Here is a 14,093-nt window from a genome sequence, read left to right on the forward strand (position 1 = left end):
TTCTCCTATATTTACCTGGCTTTCTTCTTATTCTACACATTCCGCTTCAAGACCGAAGATCTGTCAAGACCTGCCCTCCTGATGAAGCTGGGAAACAGGAACAAACTCATTGGGGGTTGAGAAGAGACGGATGTAGAACTGGGACTGATGAGGAGAAAGCCTATCTATTTGAAGACAGCAGTCGTCTGTTATCTGCCTTTCCAGTAGACAGTTCCTCTCTGGCTTTATACTCGACAGCGTAGTGCTTGGGGTCCGTCTTGGACTGAGATATTTCTAGAACCTCAAAGACCTTGAATGTAATGCTCCAAGAAAATCCGGTTCACCAGTCCACTCCTGTTAAGTCGATCTATATCTTAAGAACACTAGCAAAGGCGGAACATTATGTATATGAATATTGCACAATATTATATAATGAAATAAGAATTTCATTCTATTCAAACCCCAAAACAGAGTGAACCTGTAATCAATTCTAATAAGGAACTGTTTTGCTCACTAAAAATCTTTACTCAAGGGACCTCTATAATGGATAAATAATGTTTCAAAGTCTAAAATAATATCAGCCGAACTTATCATTTTACTCGTTTTGTTGTTAAATAACCAAACTGCATTAACGCAAGACATTGAGTTACCAAAGACCCATACTGTAACATATCTCTACACCTAGTACAAATAGGTTACTGTTTCCAATTTGTTAATAGGTGAACTCATTTTAATACATGTCATTTTTAGGTATTTTTAACCAAAATGCACAATTGCCCTTAAACGCCTAGCAGTTATAAAATTTTCAAAGATTGAAATTTTTTTTTTAACTGGATGCTAAATCAGCATTTTGTAATATTTAAAGAACCTGACAAAGCTTTAACTTTAGTCAAAATTGTATAGAAGTAATAAGTCATAATATGTTGCATATAACATGCTACCAATTTTAATCTTAAGTTTTAAGGACTACACCAAAATTTTTTTGATAGTTATGTAAGAATATGGTCAATTTGTATATATATTTATGTTGTATGTTATGTTAATATTGTATTTAAGCCTTGTCACAAAGTTTCCTATGGCTGATGATGGCATACAAATAATGCCGAAACTGGTAATTTGAAAGGTAATAAATTCGTGATGTGTTAATGACGTCACATTGTATCTGTATTGAAAAGGTGGACATAATTATCCTCAATTTATAGTGTTCATTGGGGTAATCACATAAATGGGATTGTAAATAAAGGGTACAGATCTCTGCACATGGTTATGAGGGTGTTTATGGGTTGTTGTAAGGATGTAAAGGAGAGGGCATATAAGTCTGTGGTAAGACCCCAACTAGAGTATGGTTCCAGTGTATGGGATCCTCACCAGGATTACCTGATTCAAGAACTGGAAAAAATCCAAAGAAAAGCAGCTCGATTTGTTCTGGGTGATTTCCGACAAAAGAGTAGCGTTATAAAAATGTTGCAAAGTTTGGGCTGGGAAGAATTGAGAGAAAGAAGGAGAGCTGCTCCACTAAGTGGTATGTTCCGAGCTGTCAGCGGAGAGATGGCGTGGAATGACATTAGTAGACGAATAATTTTGAGTGGAGTTTATAAAAGTACAAAAGTTGGAATTCAAGAGGACAAACTGGGGCAAATATTCATTTATAGGAAGGGGAGTTAGGGATTGAAATAACTTACCAAGGGAGATGTTCAATAAGCTAGGAAAACAACAGATAGGGAATCTGCCACTTGTGCGACTGCCCTAAATGCAGATCAGTATTGATTGATTGATAATGGATGTATTAGGTATCATCCATCTGTTGTACTGTCGACAAGTACCAATATTCTGTCTTCATGTTTCATTGTTGTTTCTCAGTTAAATTTTCTTGTGTAGGTCGATCTTTAAGTTATGGAGAAACATGGGAGTTATTCGGCATATATGATACAACTGTGAAGAGTGAACACATTGACGAAATTTGGACTCTCATTTATTTTGAAATGTTCAAAATGTCATAAAACTTATTTTAACAGTTTTATTGTGTATTCCCATCTATACTGTGAGGTGAAATCAAAGAGAGAATGTTATCTGATTCAGCCAAATTTCTAAATAATTGGCTTGTTCCCTTGTACTGTGGGGCTGTCCAGTTCTCCTAGTAGATCATATTCTTATTTATTTGTCATAAGTCTGTACAGAGTTCTCCTCCATTTTCACAGACACTATACATATGTGTATATAAATGCCTGAATTAGTTTTTTTTTTTTAATGAATGATTCCATAACTGAATTAAATTGTCATGCATGCATGAATAAATGAATGAACGCTTCTCTCCCAGTCATGGATAGCCACCACCTGAGGAGAGAGCATTCGGTTAGGGAGTTGTTGAAGTTTTTCATACATGCAATTGGTGATTTTCCCTATGGTGTTACATTTACAGCCTGCTACGCAATTAGCACCATGAGTCACGACTTGCAGCGCAGACATCTAGGTGCAGTAGGATTGTCGTTTGTTTCTTTCTTGCAGAGGACATGATCGCGCTGTGCATAAGGCTGCCAACTTGTCAACTTAGGAACTAGGGACGATTGCTGAACATTGTTAGTTGCACCCATTATCTCCTGAATGCAAGCTGATAGTTGCGTGACCAGAACCGTAAGCCGCTTGCTCGGTCATGCTTTTTATATGTTACAGTAACAGTAGTGGTGTTTGTCTTGGTTGGCAAGTCCCTGGCAAATATAAAGGAAGGATCTCCCCTCTCTGCTACTTCAGGTTTTGTTTTATATCATTTTTACTTGCTTTTCTCATTTCTATACATGCACCCCTGTTATTAAAGTGCCAGCATTTACTCTTTTAGAAGTGATAATGAAGGAAAATATGCATGGATACACTAGAAAAGAAGGCATTTTATTGTAAAGTCTACTCACCTTGCCCTTAATACTAAGGCCGCCAGTATCATACACAATACCCTTGCCAACCCACGCAATAGTCTGTGTAGCACCGTCAGGCATATATGATAAAACTGCTAATGCTGGTCCCACAGCAGCAGCCTTTCCAACACCATAGATACCTCCAAATCCCTTGGTATTAAGTTCTTCACCTCGAATCACGTGGTAACCACAATCAAGCCCTGCTGCAACTGACTGCACTTCCTAGAAACATACAGAGAAACTTTACATGTATGGCTCAATTATAAAACTATTATCAAACGTAAGAAAAAAAAAAAAAATTCAATCACCTGTAGGAAATGGTCTACATTCATTTTGTTGCACGGAGCATCAACAATTTTTGCAGCCAATCGAACTCCATGGCAGACATTTGCTAGACAATTCACATCATCTGGTGAAAGAGTTGATGCTTCATCCGGCACACCATTCCGTTCTCCAGCTCCAGTGTGACTGTCGGAACTGGGAACGATCAAGAACTCTACGCTTACAGTTGTATTGTTGTTATGATTTGGATTATTTGAAGTCTTGCACGAATAGAGAGGGAAAGCTCGAGCAACAGCACACGCTGAAGCAAACACATCACTGCGCTCACACACAATCTAAGAAAGTCAATACAAACTTACAATATAATATCTGGGAATCAGAGACTAAATAAGCTACACATCCATGTCTACCATCACTACTAAAGGACAGTAAAAGAAACTACCTTACCACAACAGATTCATCCACTCCCACAGTGGTACTTCGAACTATTTTTGTAATGGCATGGGAGCGTGAAGGGGCATTGTGGCGACTGCATTTTACTGGCAAAGCAGCCAAAGTTGCCAAATTTAAATACAATGAACATGTGTCAGTAGGAGAAGGATGCAAACTGGCTAAAGCAGCAGCATAAACCTAAAATAATGAACAGTCATTAAGAACACACATCATTGACATAATATGAGATTGCTCAAATCACAAAACAAATACCTCTTCTGAAACACGTGGGTCAAGTTTCACTCGCAAATCCGAAAATTTAGCTTTCGCCAGGTTTTTCAGCTGTCCAATGATGACCACTGGTTTCTTCTGAGGATCTGATGGAGACAAGGATCCTTGGAATTCCAATTTCACTGTAGACATTGTCGTGGACCTGATTTTACCACGCCCTGTACTCGCTCCTCGTGCGCCTAGAAATACACACAGATTATTTCTCATTAGAAGCATATTTATTATCAGTCAGGTTGGTTTTCTACATATCAACATTCCTTACACACTGAAACTATCTCAACAGTTGTTCCGGACAATTTACAGAAAATGTTCGTACTTTTTTAAAGTCCTAATCGCTACGGATTGTTAAACTGATTATATCACATTATATAACACTTCATTAGTTAGCGATTCAGTAAACCAAAAACTTATTACTCCGATTATTTGCCTTCATTTTCTTCCCCACGAGATTGTATTACTGGCAAATTCCGGTCTTCAACGAGTAAATAGGATGACATAGCGTAAATACAGCGATTTAAGTGTAATATTCGCTGATAAATCATGAATTTTCAAACATTCAAACAACTCGTATTGAGACTTGAGAGTTCATTTTTTCCACAATTTGAAACAATAATTCAAGGCGATTCAAATATTTGAAGGAAAAGAAAAGTATAATTTTCAACCTTCATTCATACTACGCGATGCGATACTTGCTACTTATTCTCTGATGTTCTCTGAGCAAGAACCACAGGCAAGAACAGCGAAAGACAATAAAATGAAGAAAACGTAATTAATATCGATCTCAAGATTTGATCGATTTGATCTATGTATGCGATTGGTAAACAAACAACATGACCCGTTCAAGAATCGGTCTTCCAATCCTTGGAGTCGGTCTTGACCCGTCAATTCCAAAACACGAATGCGATAGACAGATCGAAAGTGCATCAATCATCGATTTCGGTTACTATCGACTGCCTTTCGATTTTCAATGACAGTCAATCAGCTGTCATTATGACGTGAGGATGTTAGGTTAGCCTTCAAATTTGGCAGTGTCATTAGTCGCCAGGACCACAGCTCAACACAATGACATTAAATTTTAATGTGATCCCTGTTTGCCGGAGTTTGTAATCGATTTTCTTGTCTTCACTAGTCTGTTTATTCATTTTTTTTAATGTTAGAAGCCAGTAACTTCGTTTTCAGTACCTGTGTAGTCTGCGGCAGTTGGTGAACGGTGTCTTCTCATGTGCTGTTTGCAATGCTCTAATTTGTACTGCTTGGAATACAATTCGGAACATCGGAATTAGAATGGGATACCAGTATCTAAATATGCACTTCATGTTACCAGTTCTGTTGTCTTCCCTGGCACTCTCTTGCACTGAAGGACGGGGTGTGAATGGAGGATTTTCATGTGCAGGTGATTGTTTATTATATATTGTTCTCCTTGAGTAATAGCTGACCTGCTCTAAAGGCTAGCTACTGATCTGTGTAATATGATTCCTGAGTCCGCTATGAGTTTAAGACCAGTTAGAGAATCTAGAGTGGTTTGCGCTGAATCTCACATAACACAACTTAGGAGAGAAGTGAATTAAAATCCCATTGTCATTTATCCTATAAATGGTGTTGGAGAATGGAGAGAGGGTTTTCTTATATAGAACTCATGCCTGTTTCTTACCCAATCCTATTACAGATATGTAGTCACTCAAAAAAAAAAAAACAAGCGCTTGGTATTGTATGTTCCTTGCATTTAATTTTAATTACCCAACATATAATTCACCTCCAAAAATTTCAAGAATTTAAATGGACCTTAGTTTCTTTTTCAGAATGTTCCTTTTTTTCCAGTATAGTTCAGTGAAATGTGTGCAGTCTTGGAAACAGTAACTTGAACTAATACAGCTGGCATGTGGCACAAATGGCACAAACCTGTTCGATACCCACAATAAATATTATATCTAGGCCTATAGGTTTATTTGTTTCTGTGAAAAGTGTGCTTGCAAGGACGTTATACAACACCATATGCTCCCTTTTAGAGACTGTACACCTCTACAGATGCCACAACCTCACAGATTGTGTCAGACTATACCTGCTCTAAATAGTCAATCAGGATGTCCTGATCATACAATGCAACACAAACAGTGATTCTGAGGTTAATACAATTACATAGAGATTTTTTTTATTCCAGCGTGCACGGTTTTATTTGGAATGACAGACCAGTTGGCTCAGATCCACAATGAAACCCTCTTAGTTGCATCATTAAGATTATGTGAAATGATTCCACATCCACTCGGATCCTATTGCAAAGAAGCTGTTGAGACATTGGAACCCATTCTCATCAATGTGTAAGAAAATTTAATTTAGTAATTAAATATAATTCTGTATCTAAAAACTCTCAAGTTTTGTTAAATTGTGCATTATATTGTATTTTATATGCAATGATGTCTTTTTATCCACTTTTCATAAGTGGCTATTGAAAATTGTATGCTAGGGACTCATCATTGACCTTAGTTTGTTCTTCAGAATGTTATATTATCATCTCTTTTTATTTCTTTTTTTGTGTAGGTATGTAATTCCTTGTTATATAGTACTGGTATATTCTTTTCTTTTCTTAATTAATCAGGACGAATAAAAATGTATGGTGTAATGACTTGTGCTGGTTGATATGTTCCTTCACTATGCAGCACTGGTGTAGATAGATAGGAATCAGCTCTCTCTGAATATGTGTTTCTAAATGGGAATTGATGTGATTTGATTTGGAATTTATAGTTTAAATAAATGATTTGAAACTGTATTCATTACTGTGGTGCTTCAGGACTATGCATTGTGTTTACTTACGGATGACTGTGTTTATTTGCTATTATGTCTGATGCAAATTAAGATATAGTGTTTCATGTTTTGAAAGTAATCTGTGAAAAATATATAGAAAGTATTTTACAGTTAATAATGATATAAGGACATTACTTCAGAAATTGGTTCATCAGTAATGTTAATCAATATCTCAAATGTTCGTGCTTAGTTGCACGAAGTGTTCTATCAGTATTTTGTCACGAAAATGTCTGCATATCAAACTGTAGCAATTATGAGTTATAACCTTAAAAAAGTAGATGTCAACTGTTTAGTGTACATGTTATGAAATATATTGGAGTAAACATATTAAACCTCTGCAGGCTTGCCACATTATTCTTATAAATACGTATGTCATACCAATTTAATTCTTACATAACTACTTAATTTCTATGTTAACAAGCTTCGCTTAATCATGAATATACCGGGCAAGTTGGCCGTCCGGTTAGGGATGCGCAGCTGTGAGCTTGCATCCGGGAGGTAGTGGGTTTGAACCCCACTGTCAGCAGCCCTGAAGATGGTTTTCCATTGTTTCCCATTTTTACACGAGGCAAATGTTGGGGCTGTACCTTAATTAAGGCCACTGCCGCTTCCTTCCCATTCCTAACCCTTCCCTCACCCATCGTCGCCATAAGACCTATCTGTGTCGGTGCGATGTAAAGCAAATAGCAAAAAAATAAATAAATAAATAATAATCATGAATATTACTAGTAACTTCCTCTGGAGATGCTTAATTCTCGTTTCTAAGATTAATTCCTCCTATCAGCACTAACTTTGTGTTACCACCAGCACTAGATCATACAGAACTAATACTAGAGGAGTCCAGCATGGAATAATCATGAGTGGAAGGAACATCTGATTTAGTAGATTGGCATTGATATGGACATCTTTTTACTATGACGTTTCAGGATAAATATAATGGAAGATTTGGAAAAATGTGTGGGACTGCTATGGTATGGTATTCAGTTTACATCTCTGTTTCACTTTTTCACCATTAATAATAAAACTGTCACAGTTTTGGATAAGTTTGGTGGTAAAATGCAGATCGCAGATATGACTTTTATCACTCAAAGGCAGATCTTGTCATGCAGTTGCCTTTGACAACTTGAAGAACAGATTGGGATCCTTTGGGGTGAAAATTTTGTTTCATTTCACTGTTTATTGCAACCCGACTTGTAACCTGGGACGTAGCAATTTGTTGGCATATTCTCATGCGGTAGAAAATTGAAGCATATACCAAAGTATACATCCTACTTGTAAAATACTTAATATTTTTCACTTTTCAGTTCATGAGAAGTTAACACCAGATATTTTGCACACCAGATATTTTGCGCATATAAAACAACCGAATAAAGACCAGAAACTATTTACACACTTTCACTTTAAGCCGACAAAAAGTGTGCTTACTTGGCCTTTATATTGACAGCCGTGCTGCAAGCGGTAGAGAACATGTGCACCGTGTCTATTAACATGCGATTCAGAGAGAGTCATCACGCTATTCATTTCTATTAGTCATGATTAAATAATACAGGTTACTTTATCCCAACAGTTTTATAATTATTCATTGCATGTTTATGTTCCTTATTGCCAGTATAGTTCAGTGAAGATAGTCTTGGAAATAACGTGAACTATAACAACTTGCATGTGGCACAAGTACCTAGTGGTAGTTAGATACTCATCCTTGCACTACCGAGTTCGATAGCTGCAGTCGCTTAAGTGCAGCCAGTGTCCAGTATTCGGGAGATAGTGGGTTCGAACCCCACTGTCGGCAGCCCTGAAGATGGTTTTCCGTGATTTCCCATTTTCACACCAGGCAAATGCTGGGGCTGTACCTTAATTAAGGCCACAGCCGCTTCCTTCCCACTCCTAGCCCCTTCCTGTCCCAATCGTCGCCATAAGACCTATCTGTGTCAGTGCGACGTAAAGCAGCTTGCATCCTTTCACTCATATTGTGGGATTGAATCTTGAATCCGAGAACAGTCGACCAAAACTTATAAGGGTGTTTAAATACAAGAGACCTGTGGCAGGAACTTTACTGGCTTGTTTATGAATCTTTATTATGGTACATTACACAAGATAAAAAGGGTACAAGCACAGACAGCACAACAGGAGTATGCAGAGAAAGGAAGACACTATAACGAAGTAGTAAAAAGAGTAAAGGAAAACTATGAACAACTGAAAGAAGCTTGATTAATCCAGGAGGCTGAGATAAACCTGTTCTCAGCCTTGAATCTCAGGCGGCCTGAATTACAGGGTGAGTTCAGCACCTCAGCACAATCTTGCAAGGACGAGACACCAGACCTACTCAGGACAACGATCCTTCCCAAACATCAGTACCGATAACAGCAGAAGAAATCCCAACTGAGATCAACAACTGCAAAGAAAAGAAAGCATGTGGACCAGACACTATTCACTATGAGCACCTGATAAAAACAGCCCCACTGTTGAAAGAACTATGACCAAGCTCGATAGCTGCAGTCGCTTAAGTGCGGCCAGTATCCAGTATTCGGGAGATAGTAGGTTCGAACCCCACTATCGGCAGCCCTGAAAATGGTTTTCCGTGGTTTCCCATTTTCACACCAAGCAAATGCTGGGGCTGTACCCTAATTAAGGCCACGGCCGCTTTCTTCCCACTCCTAGCCCTTTCCTGTCCCATCGTCGCTGTAAGACCTATCTGTGTCGGTGCGACGTAATGCAACTAACAAAAAAAAAGAAAGAAAGAATTATGGGTAGAACTCATGAATGAATGCCTACTTCAAGACCACATACCATGAGACTGGAAGAAATTAACTTAAAGATGCTATACAAAGGAAAGGGTTATATAGGAGACCCAAATTCCTACTGGGATATTGCTTTAGGAAACACCATTTCAAGATCTTCACGAAGATACTTGCTAAGTGACTCACTGAACTAGTTGACAATAAGATCTCCAAAGAGCAGTTCAGCTTTGAGAAAGGAAGAAACACTTGAAAAGCCATCCACTATCTACTAACCAATGTAGAAGACGCGCTGAGACAGGATAGGGCAAAGCTTTGTACAGTATTCATTGACTACACTAAGGCATTTGATCTAGTGAGCTGCTTAACGTAAATCATTTAAATTACCTAGGAGTAATATTACAAACGCAAAGGGAACATCTTCACACGACATGCGAGATCTGCTTAAGAAAAGGATAGCGTGAATCAGGTCCCCAGTGCACTTGCGCTCTGTGTGGTAGTGCTTGTGATAAATACCATGCCATTTCTTGTGCCCAGAGAAGAGTATCACTGACATGCTTCTGCTCCAAATAACCGTAAAGTAAAAGGGCTCACCAGATGTACAGGAACTGTGTATATTATGCTATTTTTAAAAATCAGTTTCACATCTCTGGTATGGCTATTAGTTGCAATAAATAACACTGTGCAACGGGGGAAAAAACTTTTTTCACAAACGTAGGTGTACTTTATGTATTTCTGCCTCCTGAATTCAAAAATGACACTGAAACTATCGTAATCACCCAGAGTTTTGGCACAAAACTTATACTTTGTTAATAATGATATCACATATTGAAGTAGTACATACATATATGGCATACGAATCATGCTGAACTAGAATACAAGTTTAAACCAACAACATGTTAAAATATGCACACAGTGAACAGATGCATACAGAGAATGTGGTAAAAACATGCACTAACGTAATTCATTCCGTGCTTTCTTAGTTGTCATAGCTTGGCCCCTGCTTTTCCTCTTATGGGGCATTTCTGTGTGCTCACGGTGAAGCATCCAGCAGTAGTCGCTCATTATCCGAACATCCCAAGTTCCCTGGTATTGTCGTTCCATATCCTTTATATCCTGATGGAACCTTTCACCCTGTTCCTTACTTACAGCACCTAAGTTTGGAGGAAAAAAGTCAAAGTGAGAATGTAAAAATAGTAACTTCAAACTCATTGAGCATCCCAGCATTTTCAACTTCGTCAGCATGTTCTCCACTGTGTCGACATACTCTGGGCTGCGATTGTTTCCCAGGAAGTTTTGAACCACACACTTAAAGGCAGTCCAGGCTTCTCGTTCCACGGCATTCATTGAATTAAGGAAATCTTCATCTAGCATTACTTTCCGAATATCGGGACCAATGAACACACCCCCCTTCAGCTTAGCATCTGACAGATTGGGGAACCATTTACATAGATATTTGAAACAGTTGCCACACCTAGGTAATGCTTTGACAAACTGTTTCATTATGCCCAGTTTGAGGTGCAGAGGTGGCAAAAGTATTCTGTCTCTTTCCACTAGAGGGTCACACTTGATATTTTTGTCCCCCGGAACCAATTCCAACCTTTCGGGGCCACTGCTTTTGCTCCCAATGTTTGTCACGAGCAAGACTATCCCATTCACAGATGAAACAAAGAAACTTGGTATATCCGGTCTGTTGTCCTAGAAGCATACCCAACACTTTCAGATCGCCACAGACCATCCAATTGTGATTCTCATAATGAATGGTAGTAAGAAGCACCTTCATGTTGTCGTATGTTTCCTTCAGGTGCACGGAATGGCCGACAGGTATTGAGGCATGCATGTTACCATTGTGTAGGAGCGAATGTTATTCGGATACTCAATAGTCTTCTCGTTTTTTTTGTTGAAACCAGTTACCTTACAAGAGCAGAAGTAGCAGTCGTCGGTATGATCCTGTTGCTCTCGCCAGACCATAGGGATGCCAAATCGTAATGACTTCTTCTTTCCTGCCACCCACCATCATAAATCTTCTACACACACAATGCACATGACCTGTGGAGCCCATGGTTTATCGATGTCGCCGAGTTTCACTCCGAAATAGGCTTGGTAGACCTTTTTCATGAAAGTAGTGATGTTTCTTCGGTCCTTTCTCACCACACCTTCACCACATATATAACAAAAACTGTTAGGAGAGTTTACACGACTTCGGGTTGACATTCTGCACTAAGACTAACACTTACTTCCTTCCACAAACACAACACAGTGACGGAAAGGCAGCGTCATTTGCAATGTGACAGTTCACTACGTGCCACTAGGAGCGCAAGTTTTGAACAGTTGAAAGCAATGTACCACTTCTGAGCTTCATATGGTGTTTTCATGTCTATTATAATAAACACTAAAAACCTCATATGAAGCTCAGAATATCAATCAGAATATTATTATAATACCATTAAATTGCATTACCATTAATTACAAATTTATGCGATTTGTGCAAAAAACTGTGGGTGATAAATTTTCAGTATCATTTTCGAATTCAGGAGGTTGAAATATATAAAGAACGCCTACATTTTCGAAAAAAGTTTTTGTAACCTTAAAATTTGTTGCATAGTGTAAATTACTGTATTAGGGTGAATTTCAAACAACTTACTGTCTTTTTTTCAATTTGTACATCAGTATTTGTGCCTCATATTGGTTATGTATGCTACATGGCTTCACTGCCTCCACTGGTTTATTATCTACCAGATTTACAATCTTCATATTGTGTAGCATAGTGGTCCATCTTTGTTTAGGTTTTCTTTTAGGTCTTTTTCCAGTGACTTAAGGTGTGTAACCCATCTTGGCAAGTGTTCTGGTACATACAGTGCACAACAAGTGTCTAAATTATTGTAGTCAGCTTTTGCTCATTTTCTTATGGATTGGTGCAATGGCAAGTCATTTTATGTCCGAATTCAAAACATGATCCAAGCTAATGACAGTGGCTAAACATTTGATCATTTTTATCTCCATGTCACTTAATCGACGTACTGTCTCTTTTTAGTCGATCAACATACTGTACTGTAGAGTGGGACAGGATGGACGATTGTGCTATAGAACTTCAATTTGAGGTGGCCTTTCTTCCAGCAATCACAGATGGTGCTTGTCAACACTTGCCTCTTTGTACTGTATTAATCCTTACACTCACCTCTTTAATAAGTTGGCCATCTTTAGCAGTTGTAGATGATATTTACATTATTTTCATTACTTGCGACGAATCTTTGCCATTAACTTGGATTGTTCCAATTTATTTTAGGTTAAACATTGTATATACATATGGTTTTCTTTTTGTTGAGTTTCAGCCAATATTGTGCCAATTTATCATACCATTTTCTTCTGTTTTGGTGAGTGTGACACATTCCTCACTGAGGCTGCCCTGTGTTCAATCAATCAATCAATCAATCAATCAATCAATCAATCAATCAATCAATCAATCAATCAATCAATCAATCAATCAATCAATCAATCAGTCACTACTGACCTGCATTTAGGGCAGTCACCCAGGTGGCAGATTTCCTATCTGTTGTTTTCCTAGCCTTTTTTTAATGATTGCAAAGAAATTGGAAATTTATTGAACATCTCCCTTGGTAAGTTATTCCAATCCTTAATTCCCCTTCCTATAAATGAATATTTTTCCCCATTTTGTCCTCTTGAATTCCAACTTTATCTTCACATTGTGATCTTTCTTACTTTTAAAGACACCACTCTAACTTATTCGTCTACTAATGTCATTCCATGCCATCTCTCCACTGACAGCTCAGAACATACCACTTAGTCAAGCTGCTCGTCTCCTTTCTCCCAAGTCTTCCCAGCCCAAACTTTGCAACATTTTTGTAACACTACACTTTTGTTGGAAATCACCCAAATCAAATCGAGCTGCTTTTCTTTGGATTATTTCCAGTTCTTGAATCAAGGAATCCTGGTGAGGGTCATATACACTGGAACCATACTCTAGTTGGGGTCTTACCAGAGACTTATATGCCCTCTCCTTTACATCCTTACTGTTGTTGTTTGAGTCATCAGTCCATAGACGGGTTTGATGCAGCCCTCCATGCCACCCTATCCTGTGCTAACCTTTTCATTTCTACGTAACTACCGCATCCTACATCTGCTCTAATCTGCTTGTCATATTCATACCTTGGTCTACCCCTACCGTTCTTACCACCTACACTTCCTTCAAAAACCAACTGAACAAGTCCTGGGTGTCTTAAGATGTGTCCTAGCGTTCTATCTCTTCTTCTCGTCAAATTTAACTAAATCAATCTCCTCTCCCCAGTTCGATTCAGTATCTCTTCATTCGTGATTCGATCTATCCATCTCACCTTCAGCATTCTTCTGTAACACCACATTTCAAAACCTTCTATTCTCTTTCTTTCTGAGCTAGTTATTGTCCATGTTTCACTTCCATACAATGCCACGCTCCACACGAAAGTCTTCAAAAACATCTTTCTAATTCCTATATCAATGTTTGAAGTAAGCAAATTTCTTTTCTTAAGAAAGCTCTTCCTTGCTTGAGCTAATCTGCATTTTATGTCCTCCTTACTTCTGCCATCGTTAGTTATTTTACTACTCAAGTAACAATATTCATCTACTTCCTTTAAGACTTCATTTCCTAATTTAATAGTTCCTGCATCACCTG

At 38.2% G+C, this 14,093-nt stretch overlaps 2 protein-coding genes across 10 annotated transcripts in view; one reads left to right on the forward strand and one right to left on the reverse strand.

Annotated features, from left to right (window-relative positions):
- The window catches only part of grsm (granny smith), a 43,738-nt gene extending 38,999 nt beyond the window's left edge, over positions 1-4,739 (reverse strand). Inside the window, exons 1-5 of one of the 7 annotated variants that reach the window (XM_067150002.2) lie at positions 4,553-4,739; positions 3,873-4,069; positions 3,615-3,797; positions 3,194-3,502; positions 2,883-3,107 (exon numbers count right to left, since the gene is read on the reverse strand). In XM_067150002.2, coding sequence (XP_067006103.1) covers positions 2,883-3,107; positions 3,194-3,502; positions 3,615-3,797; positions 3,873-4,069; positions 4,553-4,562 — 924 coding nt within the window. In that variant the 5' untranslated portion in view covers positions 4,563-4,739. The other 6 variants (XM_067150006.2, XM_067150000.2, XM_067150001.2 and 3 more) reach the window with 6 other exon arrangements.
- Positions 4,740-4,871: 132 nt separating this feature from the next.
- Positions 4,872-14,093, forward strand: part of LOC136876233 (acyloxyacyl hydrolase) — a 175,554-nt gene continuing 166,332 nt past the window's right edge. For all 3 annotated transcript variants that reach the window (XM_067150008.2, XM_067150009.2, XM_067150007.2), the window contains exons 1-2: positions 4,872-5,283; positions 6,049-6,205. In XM_067150008.2, the coding sequence (XP_067006109.2) occupies positions 5,175-5,283; positions 6,049-6,205 (266 nt within the window). In that variant the 5' untranslated portion in view covers positions 4,872-5,174. The remainder of the gene's footprint in view (positions 5,284-6,048; positions 6,206-14,093) is intronic.

Source organism: Anabrus simplex, chromosome 6 (genome assembly GCF_040414725.1).
Source record: "Anabrus simplex isolate iqAnaSimp1 chromosome 6, ASM4041472v1, whole genome shotgun sequence".
Lineage (NCBI taxonomy): Eukaryota > Metazoa > Arthropoda > Insecta > Orthoptera > Tettigoniidae > Anabrus > Anabrus simplex.